At 43.3% G+C, this 20,362-nt stretch overlaps 1 protein-coding gene across 1 annotated transcript; it reads right to left on the bottom strand.

Annotated features, from left to right (window-relative positions):
• Nucleotides 1-8,250: 8,250 nt before the first annotated feature.
• On the bottom strand, nucleotides 8,251-9,368 carry LOC127295644 (uncharacterized). The gene has a single exon (XM_051325609.1). It carries the CDS (start codon nucleotides 9,180-9,182, stop codon nucleotides 8,577-8,579), a length of 606 nt encoding a protein of 201 aa, XP_051181569.1. The 5' UTR covers nucleotides 9,183-9,368; the 3' UTR covers nucleotides 8,251-8,576.
• Between the last annotated feature and the right edge of the window lie 10,994 nt (nucleotides 9,369-20,362).

Below are 20,362 nucleotides of genomic sequence, written 5' to 3'. Positions count from 1 at the left end.
GCCATCAAGCTAGATTTCTGGCGCCGTTGCCAGGGAGATCAAGACACGCTGCAAGGGGAGTTTCCACTTCTCAATCTCTTTACTTTGTTTTTGTCTTGCTTAGTTTTATTTACTACTTTGTTTGCTGCACTAAATTAAAATACAAAAAAATTAGTTGCTAGTTTTACTTTATTTGCTATCTTGTTTGCTATATCAAAAACACAAAAAAATTAGTTACTTGCATTTACTTTATCTAGTTTGCTTTATTTACTACTACTAAAATGAGTAATCCTGAAGTTGAAGTTCGTACGTTTAAGCAACGAGGGGGAGAATGTTTGAGAGATGCTTGGTATAGAATTAGTGATGCCCATAATAGATGCACTAAGAAACACTCCACCATTATTTTACTCAGGAATTTTTATGTTGGTATCTCTAGCTGGAATAGATATGTTCTTGATAGTCTCGCAAAAGGTGACTTCCTAAGTACTCCTGCATTAGAAGCTAGTTGCATTATTGAGAGTTTATTTGGAATACCCCCTGTTGATAAAGTTAAAACTGAAATCTCTCTTGAAGATGTTATGAAAAAATTGGAAACCATAGAGAAAAATTTTCCAAGTATTGAATCTAAATTGGAAATGTTACTTGATAAAACTGATGAACTTGATAAATCCTTAGAAGGAATTGATGAAAGAATTAGTGTCCTAGGAACTTGTGTTGTCCATGATGATCAAATCGATAGGATTGATGAACTTGAAAAGGCTATGGGAACCTTGGGTTCAACATTTTCTTCTCTTAAATATAAGGAGAAAGCTTATGTGGGTAAGGAGCAAAAGTTTATGTATGTCTCTAAAGTGCCTAAACCAAAGAAGTATTATTATAGGCCTAAAATTGACAAAGCCCTTAGTACCACTGCGGATGGGGGAGCTCATAATAACGATGCACCACCCTTTGATAATACTTGATATACACTTTCTGCGCCTAGCTGAAAGGCGTTAAAGAAAAGCGCTTATGGGAGACAACCCATGTTTTTACCTACAGTACTTTGTTTTTATTTTGTGTCTTGGAAGTTGTTTACTACTGTAGCAACCTCTCCTTATCTTAGTTTTGTGTTTTGTTGTGCCAAGTAAAGCCGTTGATAGAAAAGTAAGTACTAGATTTGGATTACTGCGCAGTTCCAGATTTCTTTGCTGTCACGAATCTGGGTCCACCTCCCTGTAGGTAGCTCAGAAAATTAAGCCAATTTACGTGCATGATCCCCAGATATGTACGCAACTTTCATTCAATTTGGACATTTTCATTTGAGCAAGTCTGGTGCCATTTTAAAATTCATCAATACGAACTGTTCTGTTTTGACAGATTCTGCCTTTTATTTCGCATTGCCTCTTTTGCTATGTTGGATGAATTTCTTTGATCCACTAATGTTCAGTAGCATTATGCAATGTCCAGAAGTGTTAAGAATGATTGTGTCACCTCTGAATATGTTAATTTTTATTGTGCACTAACCCTCTAATGAGTTGTTTCGAGTTTGGTGTGGAGGAAGTTTTCAAGGATCAAGAGAGGAGTATGATGCAACATGATCAAGGAGAGTGAAAGCTCTAAGCTTGGGGATGCCCCGGTGGTTCACCCCTGCATATATTAAGAAGACTCAAGCGTTTAAGCTTGGGGATGCCCAAGGCATCCCTTCTTCATCGACAACATTATCAGGTTCCTCCCCTGAAACTATATTTTTATTCCATCACATCTTATGTGCTTTGTTTGGAGCGTCGGTTTGTTTTTGTTTTTTGTTTTGTTTGAATAAAATGGATCCTAGCATTCACTTTATGGGAGAGAGACACGCTCCGCTGTAGCAAATGGACAAGTATGTCCTTGGTTTCTACTCATAGTATTCATGGCGAAGTTTCTTCTTCGTTAAATTGTTATATGGTTGGAATTAGAAAATGATACATGTAGTAATTGCTATTAATGTCTTGGGTAATGTGATACTTGGCAATTGTTGTGCTCATGATTAAGCTCTTGCATCATATGCTTTGCACCCATTAATGAAGAAATACATAGAGCATGCTAAAATTTGGTTTGCATATTTGGTTTCTCTAAGGTCTAGATAATTTCTAGTATTGAGTTTGAACAACAAGGAAGACGGTGTAGAGTCTTATAATGTTTTCAATATGTCTTTTATGTGAGTTTTACTGCACCGGTTCATCCTTGTGTTTGTTTCAAATAAGCCTTGCTAGCCTAAACCTTGTATCGAGAGGGAATACTTCTCATGCATCCAAAATACTTGAGCCAACCACTATGCCATTTGTGTCCACCATACCTACCTACTACATGGTATTTTCCGCCATTCCAAAGTAAATTGCTTGAGTGCTACCTTTAAAATTCCATCATTCACCTTTGCAATATATAGCTCATGGGACAAATAGCTTAAAAACTATTGTGGTATTGAATATGTAATTATGCACTTTATCTCTTAATAAGTTGCTTGTTGTGCGATAACCATGTTCACTGGGGACGCCATCAACTATTCATTGTTGAATTTCATGTGAGTTGCTATGCATGTCCGTCTTGTCTGAAGTAAGAGCGATCTACCACCTTATGGTTAAGCATGCATATTGTTAGAGAAGAACATTGGGCCGCTAACTAAAGCCATGATCCATGGTGGAAGTTTCAGTTTTGGATATATATCCTCAATCTCAAATGAGAAAATTATTAATTGTTGCTACATGCTTATGCATAAAAGAGGAGTCCATTATCTCGTTGTCTATGTTGTCCCGGTATGGATGTCTAAGTTGAAGAATAATCAATAGCGAGAAATCCAATGCGAGCTTTCTCCTTAGACCTTTGTACAAAGTGGCATAGAGGTACCCCTTTGTGACACTTGGTAAAAACATGTGCATTGTGATGATCCGGTAGTCCAAGCTAATTAGGACAAGGTGCGGGCACTATTAGTACACTATGCATGAGGCTTGCAACTTGTAAGATATAATTTACATGATACATATGCTTTATTACTACCGTTGACAAAATTGTTTCATGTTTTCAAAATCAAAGCTCTAGCACAAATATAGCAATCGATGCTTTTCCTCTATGGAGGACCATTCTTTTACTTTCAATGTTGAGTCAGTTCACCTATTTCTCTCCACCTCAAGAAGCAAACACTTGTGTGAACTGTGCATTGATTCCTACATATTTGCTTATTGCACTTATTATATTACTCTATGTTGACAATATCCATGAGATATACATGTTACAAGTTGAAAGCAACCGCTGAAACTTAATCTTCTTTTGTGTTGCTTCAATGCCTTTACTTTGAATTATTGCTTTATGAGTTAACTCTTATGCAAGACTTAATTGATGCTTGTCTTGAAGTGCTATTCATGAAAAGTCTTTGCTTTATGATTCACTTGTTTACTCATGTCATATACATTGTTTTGATCGCTGCATTCACTACATATGCTTTACAAATAGTATGATCAATATTATGATGGCATGTCACTCCGAAATTATACGTATTTATCGTTTTACACCTGCGGACGAGCAAGAACTAAGCTTGGGGATGCGATACGTCTCCGACGTATCGATAATTTCTTATGTTCCATGCCACATTATTGATGTTATCTACATGTTTTATGCACACTTTATGTCATATTCGTGCATTTTCTCGGAACTAACCTATTAACAAGATGCCGAAGTGCCGATTCTTTGTTTTTACGCTGTTTTTGGTTTCAGAAATCCTAGTAAGGAAATATTCTCGGAATTGGACGAAATCAACGCCCAGGGGCCTATTTTGCCACAAAGCTTCCAGAAGTCCGAAGACGAAACGAAGATGGGCCACGAGGCAGCCAGAGCATAGGGCGGCGCGGCCCCTGCCCTGGCCGCGCCGGCCTATGGTCTGGGCCCCTCGCGCCGCCTCTTGACCTACCCTTCCGCCTACTTAAAGCCTCTGTGACGAAAACCCCAGTAACGAGAGCCACGCTACGGAAAACCTTCCAGAGACGCCGCCAACGCCGATCCCATCTCGGGGATCCGGAGATCGCCTCCGGCACCCTGCCGGAGAGGGGAATCATCTCCCGGAGGACTCTACGCCGCCATGGTCGCCTCCGGTGTGATGTGTGAGTAGTCTACCCCTGGACTATGGGTCCATAGCAGTAGCTAGATGGTTGTCTTCTCCCCATTGTGCTTCATTGTCGGATCTTGTGAGCTGCCTAACATGATCAAGATCATCTACCTGTAATTCTATATGTTGCGTTTGTTGGGATCCGATGAATAGAGAATACTTGTTATGTTGATTATCAAAGTTATATCTATGTGTTGTTTATGATCTTGCATGCTCTCCGTTACTAGTAGATGCTCTGGCCAAGTAGATGCTTGTAACTCCAAGAGGGAGTATTTATGCTCGATAGTGGGTTCATGCCTGCATTGACACAGGACAGTGTGAGAAAGTTCTAAGGTTGTGTTGTCTTTGTTGCCACTAGGGATAAAACATTGATGCTATGTCTAAGGATGTAGTTGTTGATTACATTACGCACCATACTTAATGCAATTGTCTGTTGCTTTGCAACTTAATACTGGAGGGGGTTCGGATGATAACCTGAAGGTGGACTTTTTAGGCATAGATGCAGTTGGATGGCGGTCTATGTACTTTGTCGTAATGCCCAATTAAATCTCACTATACTCATCATGATATGTATGTGCATGGTCATGCCCTCTTTATTTGTCAATTGCCCAACTGTAATTTGTTCACCCAACATGCTGTTTGTCTTATGGGAGAGACACCTCTAGTGAACTGTGGACCCCGGTCCAATTCTCTTTACTGAAATACAATCTACTGCAATACTTGTTCTACTGTTTTCTGCAAACAATCATCTTCCACACAATACGGTTAATCCTTTGTTACAGCAAGCCGGTGAGATTGACAACCTCACTGTTTCGTTGGGGCAAAGTACTTTGGTTGTGTTGTGCAGGTTCCACGTTGGCGCCGGAATCCCTGGTGTTGCGCCGCACTACATCCCGCCGCCATCAACCTTCAACGTGCTTCTTGGCTCCTCCTGGTTCGATAAACCTTGGTTTCTTTCTGAGGGAAAACTTGCTGCTGTGCGCATCATACCTTCCTCTTGGGGTTCCCAACGAACGTGTGAGTTACACGCCATCAACCATGCCCCTGAGATTTGATAAAAAAAAGGTGCATTAGCGGTTAATACGTTGTAATTAGATAAGTTATTTGGAATATGACGGAACGCTACTAATGCAGTGAGTAACTACTAATGTTACGAACAAAGAAACTTTCAAAAAGTGGACCCAACAAGCAAAGCAACGGATTGAGCTGCACTGCCTTTCGGCGTTTTAGTTAGGCGCATCCTCTTGCGGGATAAAAATCTGCCATAGCACGCTCCGCGCCTTTGAAGGAACATTTAAGCAATGACCCTCCTCCGTTAGAAATGGATTTTTCGGGAAAGCCTTCCCCAACTGACGCCTGACATGGACCTTTGGGGAAAGCATTCCCCAATTGGCGCCTAACACGGACCTTTCGGGGAAGCCTTCCCCAACTGACGCCTGATATAGACCAGGGTACCAGTAATCTAGCTTTTCGGGTTACTAGTTCTCGACAAGGTCCTTTCGGGTCAGGCGTCCTCGATGTAGTATTATTTATGGAAAATTCAAAAATGAGTATTACTCATGGAATTAGCAAAAATAAATATTATTAGATTTTTTTGCCAAATTTTTGAAGTATGGACTAAGGACAAATCCTACAAATACAACTTAACGCAAACATTAGTCTATAGAGATTGTCATTAATTACCAAAATCACACGTGGGTTCTACATGCACTTTCACACCACATGATACATAGCGCATTGCGATGATCATCATACTCTCTCCATTCTAATGAATAAGTCTTATAAATTCAGTTAAAATTCATCATCATCTAACTTTGACCAATGTTATATACCAAAATATGAGCATTTACAATACCAAATCCATTTTAGTAGATTCACCGTAAAATATATTTTCACAATATATTTAATTTTGTTGCGGATGTTAATATTTTTCTTTATATTGGTCAAAGATTTGACTTTTGAATAAATTTATAAGTCTTATACATCGGAACGGAGGTAGTATAAAATAATCAAATTTATGTATGCAAAAGTACCAGAAACCAGAATAATATATTTATGTTCATCAGTGCTAACTATAAGCAATGTTATTTCAATAAAATAACTATGCCAAGGGTTCAGTTATACTCTAGATGTTTCTATCAATTTGCTTTACCTTATCATATACCTTAAAGAAGTATTAAGATATTCTTTAGGCCGTATGTTTTAGAATCTCTACCAATATGTTTAATAATATTTAATTAGAGAATACATTCACTGAAAAATATACACACAAACTATATAGTTCATCGACTGTAAAAAATATAATTAAAGGAGGCATGTGTTTTTGTCCTTTTCTTAAATTTAAGATGAATTTGTCTTAGTATAACTTTTATTATAAAGTGTGCATTAAATTTTGCACAACTCATATGTATCTTGAGTCATATACGATTGTAACTATATAATCAAAAACACGATAGTGGCTTTATAGCGTGGTTATAAGTGTGAATTACTAAGCAATTACAATATACATTCAGGAATATCTGAACATGATGACTTTTATAATTAAGCATAAAAGTTTAGTATAATGAAATTGTCTCTTACTTCTGTTGAAGTCGTCGAGGTTGCTTAATAGTTGACTAATTCGTGTTCATTCTAGTTTGCAAAAAAATATATCTTCTTACAACAAACAAACTCGCCATAAGAGAGAAGAACATCCAAGGAACAAAAGAAAGATGAGACTAGAACTCCAATCCAAGCCCAAATGAAAGCCAATGTTGTCAAGAGCTTGAGATCCTTATTGGCCATCGTCATGAGACCATCGCACATCAGAGGATGAATCGAAAATCCCACTCTACATACACGTTGGGGTCCGGGCTTATCCTGGACGACCATTTATGACTCTAGATTCGTGCAACCAGTTCTGTACATTGCGAACAAGCCCTCAAGCATTTTTTCCTGTTCAGTACAAAACATCTCGACTATTTACAACAAGATTCCGTCCCATCCTTGTTCCTTCAGGAACACCATGCATCTGACCATTAACATATTTGCCCATCTCACACGAACACCATGTATCAATTAGTACACAATTAGTATAGTATTAGGCATAATTTGTCATGAACATAATAATTTCTCTTCAGATGAACTTCACATTTTCTGTACATAATTCTTTCCTTAGCCATTTTCCACAATATTATGTTAACTGGACCTGGACCCATTTTCCCACTATGTTAGCTGGAAATTTTAGTCCTGTATGTTATCTGTAACCGTAACAATTTTATATAAAGAAACAAATCAAGGGAGATTCAGATTTGAAAGAAGGAAAATGAAAGCATCCATCATATCCATTTCCAGAAATAAGAAGAAGAAAGAGAAAATAAAAGGTACGGATCTGAGCTATGAAACAGCAAACAAAAAGCAATGCCTTCATCTAATCTCCATGGAACAGATTGAAAAAAAGAAATGGAAGAGAAAATCTGCCTGGAGGCCGCCGCCTCCTCACTTCGGGCCGCTAGTTGCCGCTCCTCTTCCGGACGGCGGCTGCGGCTTTGCCTGGCGACACAAGTCCGGCGAGCTTCCTGAGTTTACACCATCTCGTCATTGTCGACGTTGGGCGACGGAGCAGGGCCGTTGACCTCTTCCAAATCAGGGATTGGGACGGGTCCCTACCCAGTAACTAATGCGGCAGCGGCCAGATCTGGTCGGGCTTGAGCTTGTGGACGGTGGACTGGATCTGGTTGGCCGGAGCATGGTGGAGAACGGTGGTGGCAGCAGAGGATAAGGAAGAGGGAGAGGTTGAGAGATAATCGGGAGGCAGACGAGTTGTACATACCCACCTTTAGACCTATAGGGGTGAGATTATGTACTTGGTACAGGTTGCAATTGCAAAATAACTGGCACAGATCTTGACGTGGTTCTGGTCCTTCGATAAGCATGGGACACCCACAACTATGTAGAATCGCCGCGTTGCAGATGAATACCATACCATGACCTAGATTCAAACGAGACCACCTGCACATCACGCCTGACATGAACCGAGCACAAGCGGCGACAAACGAGAAGCTACCATAGGGTGACCAAATTCCAGATCTCATATCTATCTAGATTTTCACTAAAATTTTCATATGTTTAACCATCCTTTTATATTTTAACCTGTTACTATTTTGTCACACCGAGCATATCATAGTTGCTATAGTTTCCCAACAGTGATCTCAACTTTACACATAAGTTTAGCTTCATTCAGTTTTTACATTGATCCACAACGCTCAGAGATCTAACTACTCAATCCTACAATTACACGGAAGACTTCACTTGTTACTATCTCATCAAACGCAAATTACATGTTTGGTTACACATGCATTTGACGGACATAGACGACAAGCATTTTAGCGAAGAAAGAAAGAGAAGAAGAAGCAAAGGAAGAAAACGATCACTAGATCCCGACGATGACAAGTCAAAGAAGCCTTCTCGGCTCACCTTCTCCGGTCATCGATCGGACAGAAACTTAGAAGAGCCAATGGGAGACCTTCTTGGGCATGACTCGCTCTTCGATGGTGTTCAGGCTCGGCTTCCACCCCCTGCACGACAGCTCTCTGCTCAAGAACTCCGGCCGGTGCTCCTCGAACCCGTCCGTCTCCGTCGGCACCGGCTCGTTCCTCCTCTCCATTTCCGCCACAGTCGCTGCCGGCGTCGCCTCGCGCTTCGCTGATCCGGCTGAGTCGTCGGCACCCCGGCTCTTCCGAGTCGACATCTTCCTCATCAGCCCGCCGGGCATTGACTTGGACCGCGCCAGCGACCGGGACGCGGTGAGCACGCGCCGCGCCTCGTCGGCGGAAACCTTGCCGCGCGTGGCCGGCAGCAGGACGTACAGCCCGCCGGCGCCCAGCACATGGTCGGCCGGCAGCGGCGCGACCTTCCTGGCCCCGCCGCCAGCGCCGCCCTTCCGCTGCTGCAGCACCCGCGCGTCGACGACGAAGTGGCGCGGGTGGTCCATCATGAGCTCCGCCACGGACACGGGCTCGCTGAGCGCCCGCACGCTCCCGTCCGCCATCACCACCTTCCCTCCGCTCGCTGCGGCCGCCCCCGCGCCCGCCGACATCAGGTTGCCCATGCCGCTGTGCACAACAAGTACGACAGGCAGCGCGCTCAACCGGCAATGGCTTAAGCTGCTGAGGAAGCAAGCCTAGCTTGTTGCTGCGAATGGCGCGGCAGGAGGAGGGTCGGGACGGAGGGGTCTTAAAACGGTGGGTGGGAACGCATGGTTTGTAGAGTAGTAAAACGGATAGGTTAGAAAAAGTCTGGAGGGGGTTTAGTTGGCTCGTTCGGCGAGAAGAAGAAGCCAAGATATGATATGTCGGGTTCGGTTTGAACCGAACTGCTCCCCGCGTGCCAGTGAGGTCGTTGGCGCGTTGACTCGCCCTTTGACGCGCTCATGCACCCTCTTCGACCTTCTGAACGCATTTAACTTTTTGGAGGAATCGTCAGAGGTGTAAGACTTGCATACACTCAAATTCCTTGGAATGTTCTGTTCCTGATTTGATTTTCAGGAAGATTCGAGAAACTGGAACTGAACGCAGGATGTGTACGCAAGATTTACACAGCGGAAATGGTTTTTGTCAAGACAAACGAAGGAAACAGACGAAAATCAATTAATTGGCCGATTGGGAAGTACTCCTAAACTTGAGTCGACAATGGGTTTGACACTATGGTTTTGGTTGGCAACTGGTGTCGGGTGATGATCGAGTTGGGTCGACCTGGATTGACGTATGCGTACTTTTTGTCTAAGCTCTGAATCGAAGGCGACGTGCGACCACTTCGTCGTTGTGGGAGTGTACACTCTTCTCCTGTCCGTCCGGCCGCTGCCCCAGCGTGCGTGCTCGCCAGTTCCTCGTGAAATTCCTAGCTGCTATAGCTTGGAACAGAATCGAAGTCTTCGTTATACTACCACTATTTCTGTACAGGGGTGCACAGAGCATTAGTTGGCAATTAATCGTAGAATAGCCCCAAGCGCGTAACCCTGGTTTGATGGGGTCTGATATTGGGGTTCTCGCATTCATTTCGTAGTTTAGATGATCAGGAAATAGCTGTGCTGAAAGAGAAAACCTTATTCCATGGGCTGTCTCCTGCGTTATGCGATTCGGTTAACTGAATCTGCGAAGTTGACAAGATCATGTCTGTACATTGTATTGGTGATCATCTCCTGCACGTTGCACATTTTAAAACAAATGCATTCTGTCCGGAGAAACCTACTCCTTCCCTAGATTTATCAGGGAAAAAAGAGAGGAAGATCTTGAGGCCAACCAATAAATACTACCGGCAAATACTGGACAGGGAGAATTTGGACTTCTAGGGACAAAGTTCGGCAGATCGAGCGCTGGTCCTACCCTACCGTGATGGTGGCTCCGGTACTTAGCATGTAGTGACGCTCATAATTGCCGTGCTTCTACGTCCAAGCATCATTTGCTGCAAAGTACAGTCTATGCCAACCTTGCTTTATGTGAGCCTTACTCTTGACGCTCAAGTCCTAACAGTCTTTCAATAATCAATATACAGTACAATCTGCAATTCCATGGAAAGCATGTAAACCGAGCACACCCACCCAAGTCCTCTCCACACCAAATGGACCGTATACTTCGCTTGCGAGGAACTAGCTTAGCTGCTTCATCTCCATGATCATTATTCTGCCTGAAATTCAGTACAAAGATTAGTGTTAACATTTTTTTTTATGATGGAGTAGTAATTGTGTAGTTGCTGGTACAAGTCACAACCAATCTACTTCCTGCCAATCGTGTAGTCGCTACTTGCTGACACAAGTCACAACCAATTTACTTTCTGTCACTACAAAAAAGAAACGTCACTAGTCACTACAAAAAAAAACTTTAGTAGTGATAAGACCTCAGCATAAATCCTGCTAGTAGATGATTACATTGTGTCCAAAACGGGAAATGGGACACTGTTATAGTGCCCATCACCATCACATGTCGAAAAAAAAAAGTCCACCAACTCCGGCACGAGTTCATGTTCCTCCAAGGAGGCCAAAGATCGAGCGACAGAATTGCGTGCGAGTCGAGCCCTGGCCGAACTCGCTGCCGTAGCCGTAGTGACGGTGGTGGACGAGAATGATGGCTTCGGTTGATCGGAGAGGGACGTGTACCAACCAGGTATGCTAGTACAACGAAGCTTCGATTTGCCGAGGCATACGCTTAGATAAATCTAGTCTAAGTACGTACTTGTCTTCTCCTTGGACCAGCCGGCACTTCTAATCTAATTAAGCCCGGCCTCCATGGTTAGACCTGCCATCTCCAGTCCAACCAACAGCCTGCTTGCTAGGGGTTGGTGTCGGAACACATCTCGCCCCCTGTTTGAAAAGGACAGTCTCGCTTCTCGCTCAAGCGATTCTGTTGTGTTGCATGCATTAGTTGAGGGGTCATATGCCTACTGATGTATTGTACATATAGATCTATAGTTTTTTTTAACTATAAGCTCATTAGAAAAAAATCTATTGAGAGATTTACTTGGATCTCGCATTAGATTTCTCCTAGCAACACGACCCATGACCGGGGTTTCCTCAGTTTTAGTCGTAATCTCACGACAGAACTGTTGGTTAGTGTATTGGTGCGTTCTCATTACTAGTATATATTTCATTTGTCTGTTTGATTAAGCGTTGTATACGTCTATACGTAGAACGTCCGTCTCGAAATGGACGCTCGCAGTGACGTCTGAACCTAATACTTTTTGTACGTACACAGAGTTAAAGAATGCAACATCCACCTGCCAAACTCAGCATTCACAGTGAAAAAAGACATGCTCAGCACGTAACATCTCATCATGAAGATTGACCTGGAAGGTTTAATTCGCTCTCTCCGGCCGGACGCGCGATCGCTGACACTCAGATCGGAACAGCCACCGACGATGCAGGTGTTCAAGATGCTAAAGAGTAGCAGCGTTATTTCTTATTAGATAACGGTCATTTCTCGTTCCAAAATCCTAAAAGAGACGAGCATACCAGGTGAGGAAAAGCCTTTTCTCTGTTAAATTGCTAGTGTTAGTGTTAATCCACAGTTGCTTGCTCAGAGCGTTGGCGAAACTGTTATATTGTGATCCAAAATCATTCTAATAAAGGGAGGCTAACTCCTGACGAGTGGAGCGAGGTCCGTCGCCGCCTATATATACATTTTGTAAGCCGCCAGCTAGAATTTATCAGATTATAAGATAACCACCGGCGTTTGTAAACACTCTCCGATATAGTGAAGTATTTGTTAGTTGGCGTCCGTGGTTTTTCTCCTTCTATGTTGAAAGGGGTTTTATAGTTAAATCTTGTGTTTCCGTTGCGTTTTCCTTTATCATTCTTTGTTATTTGCTTGTCGCTTTTATAACAGAAACACCTTACAAGGTCTCACAAACGAAGAGAAAATCAACATTTGAGAAGGTGGGTGTGATCCTTTCTTACTCTGCCTAGCAAACTGAGATGATCAAGACGATAATCATCTTTTCTTGTGCCTTCTTGCATAAGAGGCGCCCGAGGCCAAAGCAACAACTCGTAATACTTTCAAGCTACCCGGCACATAGGAGGCTGATGATGCGTAAAGCACACGCCCGTTGGAAACCCCAAGTGAAAGGTGTGATGCGTACAGCAGCAAGTTTTTCTCAGTAAGAAACCAAGGTTTATCGAACCAGTAGGAGATGAAGGCCACGTGAAGGTTGTTGGCGGAGGAGTGTAGTGCGGTGCAACACCAGGGATTCCGGCGCCAACGTGGAACCTGCACAACACAATCAAAATACTTTGCCCCAATGTAACAGTGAGGTTATCAATCTCACCGGCTTGCTGTAAACAAAGGATTAAATGTATGGTGTGGAAAATGATGTTTGTTTGCGAAGAACAGCAGAGAACAATGCTTGCAGTAGATTGTATTCAGATGTAAAGAATGGACCGGGGTCCACAGTTCACTAGTGGTGTCTCTCCAATAAGAAATAGCATGTTGGGTGAACAAATTACAGTTGGACAATTGACAAATAGAGAGGGCATAATAATGCGCATACATATCATGATGACTAATATGAGATTTACTTAGGGAATTACGACAAATTACATAGACCGCTATCCAGCATGCATCTATGCCTAAAAAGTCCACCTTCGGGTTAGCATCCGCACCCCTTCCAGTATTAAGTTGCAAACAACAGACAATTGCATTAAGTATGGTGGGTAATGTAATCAACACAAATATCCTTAGACAAAGCATTGATGTTTTATCCCTAGTGGCAACAGCACATCCACAACCTTAGAACTTTCTGTCAGTGTCCCAGATTCAATGAAGGCATGAACCCACTATCGAGCATAAATACTCCCTCTTGGAGTCACAAGTATCAACTTGGCCAGAGCCTCTACTAGCAACGGAGAGCATGCAAGATCATAAACAACACATATATGATAGATTGATAATCAACTTGACATAGTATTCCATATTCATCGGATCCCAACAAACACAACATGTAGCATTACAAATAGATGGTCTTGATCATGATAGGCAGCTCACAAGATCTAACATGATAGCACAATGAGGAGAAGACAACCATCTAGCTACTGCTATGGACCCATAGTCCAAGGATGAACTACTCACACATCAGTCTGGAGGCGATCATGGTGATGTAGAGTCCTCCGGGTGATGATTCCCCTCTCCGGCAGGGTGCCGGAGGCGATCTCCTGAATCCCCCGAGATGGGATTGGCGGCGGCGGCGTCTCTGGAACTTTTTCCGTATCGTGGCTCTCAGTAATAGGGTTTTCGCGACGGAGAGTATAAGTAGGCGGAAGGGCAGAGTCGAAGGAGGCACGGGGGCCCCACACCATAGGCCGGCGCGGGCCCCTCCTTGGCCGCGCCGCCCTATGGTTAGGGCGCCTCGTGGCCCCACTTCGTATCCTCTTCGGTCTTCTGGAAGCTCCGTGGAAAAATAAGACCCTGGGCGTTTGTTTCGTCCAATTCCGAGAATATTTCCTGTGTAGGATTTCTGAAACCAAAAACAGCACAAAACAGGAACTGGCGCTTCGGCATCTCGTTAATAGGTTAGTGCCGGAAAATGCGTATAAATGATATAAAGTGTGTATAAAACATGTGAGTATTGTCATAAAACTAGCATGGAACATAAGAAATTATAGATACGTTTGAGACGTATCAAGCATCCCCAAGCTTAGTTCCTACTCGCCCTCGAGTAGGTAAACGATAACAAGGATAATTTCTGAAGTGACATGCTATCATAATCTCGATCAATACTATTGTAAAGCATATGAGATGAATGAATTGATTCGAAGCAATGGTAAAGACAATGACTAAACAACTGAATCATATAGCAAAGACTTTTCATGAATAGTACTTTCAAGACAAACATCAATAAGACTTGCATAGGAGTTAACTCATAAAGCAATAAATTCTTAGTAGAAAGTTTTGAAGCAACACAAAGTAGGATATAAGTTCCAACGGTTGCTTTCAACTTCAACATGTATATCTCATGGATAATTGTCAACACAAAGTAATATGATGAATGCAAATAGGCAAGTATGTAGGAATCAATGCACACAGTTGACACAAGTGTTTTCTTCTAAGATAGAAAGAAGTAGGTGAATTGACTCAACATAAAGTAGAAGAATGGCCCTTCGCAGAGGGAAGCATGGATTACTATTTTTGTGCTAGAGCTTTTATTTTGAAAACATAGAAACAATCTTGTCAACGGTAGTAATAATTCATATGTGTTATGCATAAGACATCCTATAAGTTGCAAGCCTCATGCATAGAATACCAATAGTGCTCGCACCTTGTCCTAATTAGCTTGGATTTACATGGATTATCATTGCATAACATATGTTTCAACCAAGTGTCACAAAGGGGTACCTCTATGCCGCCTGTACAAAGGTCCAAGGAGATAGATCGCATTTGATTTCTCGTTTTTGATAGATCTCAACTAAGGACATCCATACCGGGACAACATAGAAAACACATAATGGACTCCTCTTTAATGCATAAGCATTCAACAACAAATAATATTCTCATAAGAGATTGAGGATTAATGTCCAAACTGAAACTTCCACCATGATTCATGGCTTTAGTTAGCGGCTCAATGTTCTTCTCTAACAATATGCATACTCAAACCATTTGATCATGATAAATCACCCTTACTTCAGACAAGACGAACATGCATAGCAACTCACATGATATTCAACAAAGGTGTAATAGTTGATGGCGTCCCCAGAAACATGGTTACCGCTCAACAAGCAACTTATAAGAAATAAGATACATAATCTACATATTCTTTACCACAATAGTTTTAAGGCTATTTTCCCATGAGCTATATATTGCAAAGACAAAGAATGAAATTTTAAAGGTAGCACTCAAGCAATTTACTTTGGAATGGCACAGAAATACCACGGTAGGTATGGTGGAGACAAATGGCATAGGTTTTGGCTCAAGGATTTGGATGCACGAGAAGAATTCTCTCTCAGTACAAGGCTTTGGCTAGCAAGGTTGTTTGAAGCAAACACAAGTATGAACCTAAGTCTGACAAAACTTACATAAGAACATATTGCAAGCATTATAAGACTCTACACTGTCTTCCTTGTTGTTCAAACACTTCACCAGAAAATATCTAGACTTTAGAGAGACCAATCATGCAAACCAAATTTTAACAAGCTCTATGGTAGTTATTCATTAATAGGTGCAAAGTACATGATGCAGGAGCTTAAACATGATCTATTGAGCAAAACAATTGCCAAGTATCAAATTATTCAAGAGCATATACCAATTACCACATGAAGCATTTTCTGTTTCCAACCAAATAACAATGAACGAAGCAGTTTCAACCTTCGCCATGAACATTAAAAGTAAAGCTAAGAACACCAGTGTTCATATGAACGAGCGGAGCGTGTCTCTTGATACGCGTACAACACGCGTCCGTTGGGAACCCCAAGAGGAAGGTGTGATGCGTACAGCGACAAGTTTTCCCTCAGTAAGAAACCAAGGTTTATCGAACCAGTAGGAGCCAAGAAGCACGTTGAAGGTTGATGGCGGCGGAGTGTAGTGCGGCGCAACACCAGGGATTCTGGTGCCAACGTGGAACCTGTACAACACAACCAAATTACTTTGCCCCAACGTGACAGTGAGGTTGTCTATCTCACCGGCTTGCTGTAACAAAGGATTAGATGTATACTGTGGATGATGATGTTTGCAGAGAACAGTAGAACGAGTATTGCAGTAGATTGTATTCGATGTAAAAGAATGGACCGGGGTCCACAGTTCACTAGTGGTGTCTCTCCCATAAGATAAATAGCATGTTGGGTGAACAAATTACAGTTGGGCAATTGACAAAAATAGAGGGCATGACCATGCACATACATGTTATGATGAGTAGTGTGAAATTCAATTGGGCATTACGACAAAGTACATAGACCGCTATCCAGCATGCATCTATGCCTAAAAAGTCCACCTTCAGGTTATCATCCGAACCCCCTCCAGTATTAAGTTGCAAACAACAGACAATTGCATTAAGTATGGTGCGTAATGTAATCGACAAATACATCCTTAGACATAGCATTGATGTTTTATCCCTAGTGGCAACAACACATCCACAACCTTAGGGGTTGCTGTCACTCCCCCAGATTTAATGGAGACATGAACCCACTATCGAGCATAAATACTCCCTCTTGGAGTTACAAGTATCAACTTGGCCAGAGCCTCTACTAGCAACGGAGAGCATGCAAGATCATAAACAACACATAGGTAGATTGATAATCAACATAGCATAGTATTCCATATTCATCGGATCCCAACAAACGCAACATGTAGCATTACAAATAGATGATCTTGATCATGTTAGGCAGCTCACAAGATCCAACAATGATAGCACAATTAGGAGAAGACGACCATCTAGCTACTGCTATGGACCCATAGTCCAGGGGTGAACTACTCACACATCACTCCGGAGGCGACCATGGCGGTGAAGAGTCCTCCGGGAGATGATTCCCCTCTCCGGCAGGGTGCCAGAGGCGATCTCCTGAATCCCCCGAGATGGGATTGGCGGCGGCGGCGTCTCTGGAAGGTTTTTCGTATTGTGGCTCTCGGTACTGGAACTATTATCGACGAAGGCTTAAGTAGGCGGAAGGGTAGGTCAGGGGGCGCCACGAGGGTCCCACATGCCAGGGCCGCGCGGCCCAAGCCTTAGCCGCGCCGCCCTGTTGTGTGGGCGCCTCGTCGCCCCACTTCGTATCTCCTCCGGACTTCTGGAAGCTTCGTGGAAAAATAAGATCCTGGGCGTTGATTTCGTCCAATTCCGAGAATATTTCCTTACTAGGATTTCTGAAACCAAAAACAGCAGAAAACAGCAACTGGCTCTTCGGCATCTCGTAAATAGTTTAGTGCCGGAAAATGCATAAATATGACATAAAGTATGTATAAAACATGTGTGTATCATCATAAAACAAGCATGGAACATAAGAAATTATCGATACGTTGGAGACGTATCAGCATCCCCAAGCTTAGTTCCTACTCATCCCGAGTAGGTAAACGATAACAAAGATAATTTCTGAAGTGACATGCCATCATAATCTTGATCAATACTATTGTAAGCACATGTAATGAATGCAGCGATTCGAAGCAATGTAAATGCAATGAGTAAACAATTGAATCATATAGCAAAGACTTTTCATGAATAGTACTTTCAAGACAAGCATCAATAAGTCTTGCATAAGAGTTAACTCATAAAGCAATAAATTCAAAGTAAAGGTATTGACATAGGCATCCCAAATGGGCCTGCCGAAGATGGTACCCGGGGTTTACTGGAAGCCCAATACCCGAAGAATAAGAAGATTCGGGAGCCCAAGATTTACTAAGGAAAGATAGAGTTGTAATAGGAAGTGTTGTTTGTGATCTGGCGGGATGAGTTAGAAACCGTCCCGGACTATGTAAACTTGTATAGCACGAATCCCTCGGCTCCACCTCATATATAAGGGGGAGTCGAGGGACAAAGAATCAATCGAATCATTGTCTGCAAACCCTAGTTTTCATAGTCGTCGAGTACTTTTCGGCTGAAACCTTCGAGATCTACTTGCCCTCTACTTCTAACTAAACCCTAGCCTACAATCCATAGGCATTGACAAGTCAATACCTTGTCAATTGGCGCCGTCTGTGGGAATTAGAGGCGTAAGGAGCTGATCTCGATGGCACGCTCAAGATCTTCGACATCGTCAACCGCAAGCAACACAATGGATCGAGGTAAACAGATCGCTACTGGTCTTGTCGATTTTGTTCCTCACCCACCCTCCCGTTTGGATGCATATGCGTATCTGGCGGAGCCCATGGAGATGACGTTCGGAAGGTTCTACTTTCGCGTCGAGAAGGAAGGATCGTATCGTGTCGAGATTCCGATTTCGTCGGAATCATCAGTGGCCGATTCCGATTTTTCAAGCTATACATCGTCAAACGAATCAGGAGAAGAAGAAACCTCGGCGACACGCTACGTCAGCGTCAGAGCAAGAGAGAAACTCGCCAAGATCTTCAACGACATGTCGTTTGAGTCATCTGCGGATTCATATATAAGCAATGGTTCAAGCAATGTCGACAGTTACGACTTCATCGACAAATCTTTGACAGTGGGCAAGGTCTTCATCAATCTCAACGACGATGTCACCAAACCCAACATAGATCTGAGTACAAAGTATCATCAGATTTACGCCATTGAAGATCAAGAAGAGACATCGAGGCTTTCGACAGCTTGGGAAATCCATACGTCGATCCCTCCAATCTGCGACAAGGCTTGGGCAACAAATACGTCGGGCCGAGCCGCGAGATAGAGTTCAACTTTCACAAGCAGCGTGGGACAGAGCTGCGAGAGCTATGAACGGCACAGAACCAATGGCTACCACAGCCACACCGTAAGAATTGCAAGCATATCAATATAGGCTCGCACGAGCTGCCAGGGAATTGGAAAAAGCAGACAACTGAGTTGAACAGAGAAAGGAGGCAGCTTCTCGCATCCAGCGGGAGAAGGGCAGATCTAAGTCGACAATCTAGAACTACGGGTGATAGCCATCGGGAGGCGCGGAACAGAGCAAGGTCAAGACTGCAACACATACCCGAAGCGGAAAGAGAGCACTTGGTTCAAAACCTCGACATGTCCTTTATGTCGATAGATACAAGAGGAAACATCATCCCTAAGACACCAGAGGCTGGGTATATGGCGACACATGCTTTTATCCTTGCATCTAAACCACCTCCGGGTGACCCAAGGGAAACACTGTACAATATGGCGGTAGCAGGAGTTGGAGCTATGGGGACAGCGTTTATATCAACGCCTCCCGAAGGAGTGGCAAGGCAAAATAGTCCGCGACCCGCAGCGGACATAGCCGGCAAAGACTCGAAGGGCCAAGTGGAGCAAGAGACACAGCGGCACAAGCAAGAGTCGACGGAGCGCGGCAAAGCAGAAGGGATCATCGGCAATCCCCGAACTTAACGACGAAGATATGTGCGGCTTACCATGCTTCACGAGGAGAGTCCGAAAACGCGAGTCCCCTCGGGATTCAAGTTACCCGATAATTTCAAGAAATTCGACGGCCTTCAAGATCCGGAGGATTGGCTAATCGACTATCCGGAGACGGTGAAGGCGACAGGGAGGAACTAGGGCAACAGCCATGCAAAGCATCCAGGTGCACCTGAGTGGTGCCGCACGATCATGGATAAAGAAACTCGCTCCAGGATCCATCGACAACTGGGAAAGTTTCGAGGACGTGTTCGTCAAGAACTTCAGATCCACGTGCAAAAAACCCGCATCGTTAGAGGAGTTGAGAGCGTGTCGACAAAAGCCAGATGAGCCAATGAGAAAGTACATCCCGAGGTGGAATATCATCAAAAACTCGGCAGAAAACATATCCGACGAGAGAGCAATAGATGCGTTTGTCGCAGGAGTCGAGCGTGGAGACTTTGTCGAGGATTTGGGAAGGACCAATCCAAGGACGGTATCCGCGTTAATGGAGATAGCAAATAAATGGGCAGATGGAGAAGACGCTGTCATCACAACAAACGACACAAAGTCGCGAGAGGAGGACCGTGGTCGAAACTATCAACCGAGGCGAAGATTTCCTCGGACGTACCAGAACTACGACGCCCCAGGACAAATTTCGGCAGGTTTTCGGACAAATACAGGAGGCAACAGAGATGATTACCAGAGAAGCAGTGAACAGCGAGGTGATAATAGGGATGATTCACGCAACAGGCAAAATAGTGGGCCGAGGTTTCCAAGACCTTTCGTGTCCCC

The sequence above is a fragment of the Lolium perenne genome, chromosome 4 (assembly GCF_019359855.2).
Source record: "Lolium perenne isolate Kyuss_39 chromosome 4, Kyuss_2.0, whole genome shotgun sequence".
In the NCBI taxonomy this organism is placed as follows: domain Eukaryota; kingdom Viridiplantae; phylum Streptophyta; class Magnoliopsida; order Poales; family Poaceae; genus Lolium; species Lolium perenne.
This window is presented reverse-complemented; position numbering and strand designations above follow the sequence as displayed.

Coding starts and splice junctions, on each gene's coding strand:
- LOC127295644 (XM_051325609.1), bottom strand. CDS start 9,182: ATGGGCAACCTGATGTCGGCGGGCGCGGGGGCGGCCGCAGCGAGCGGA.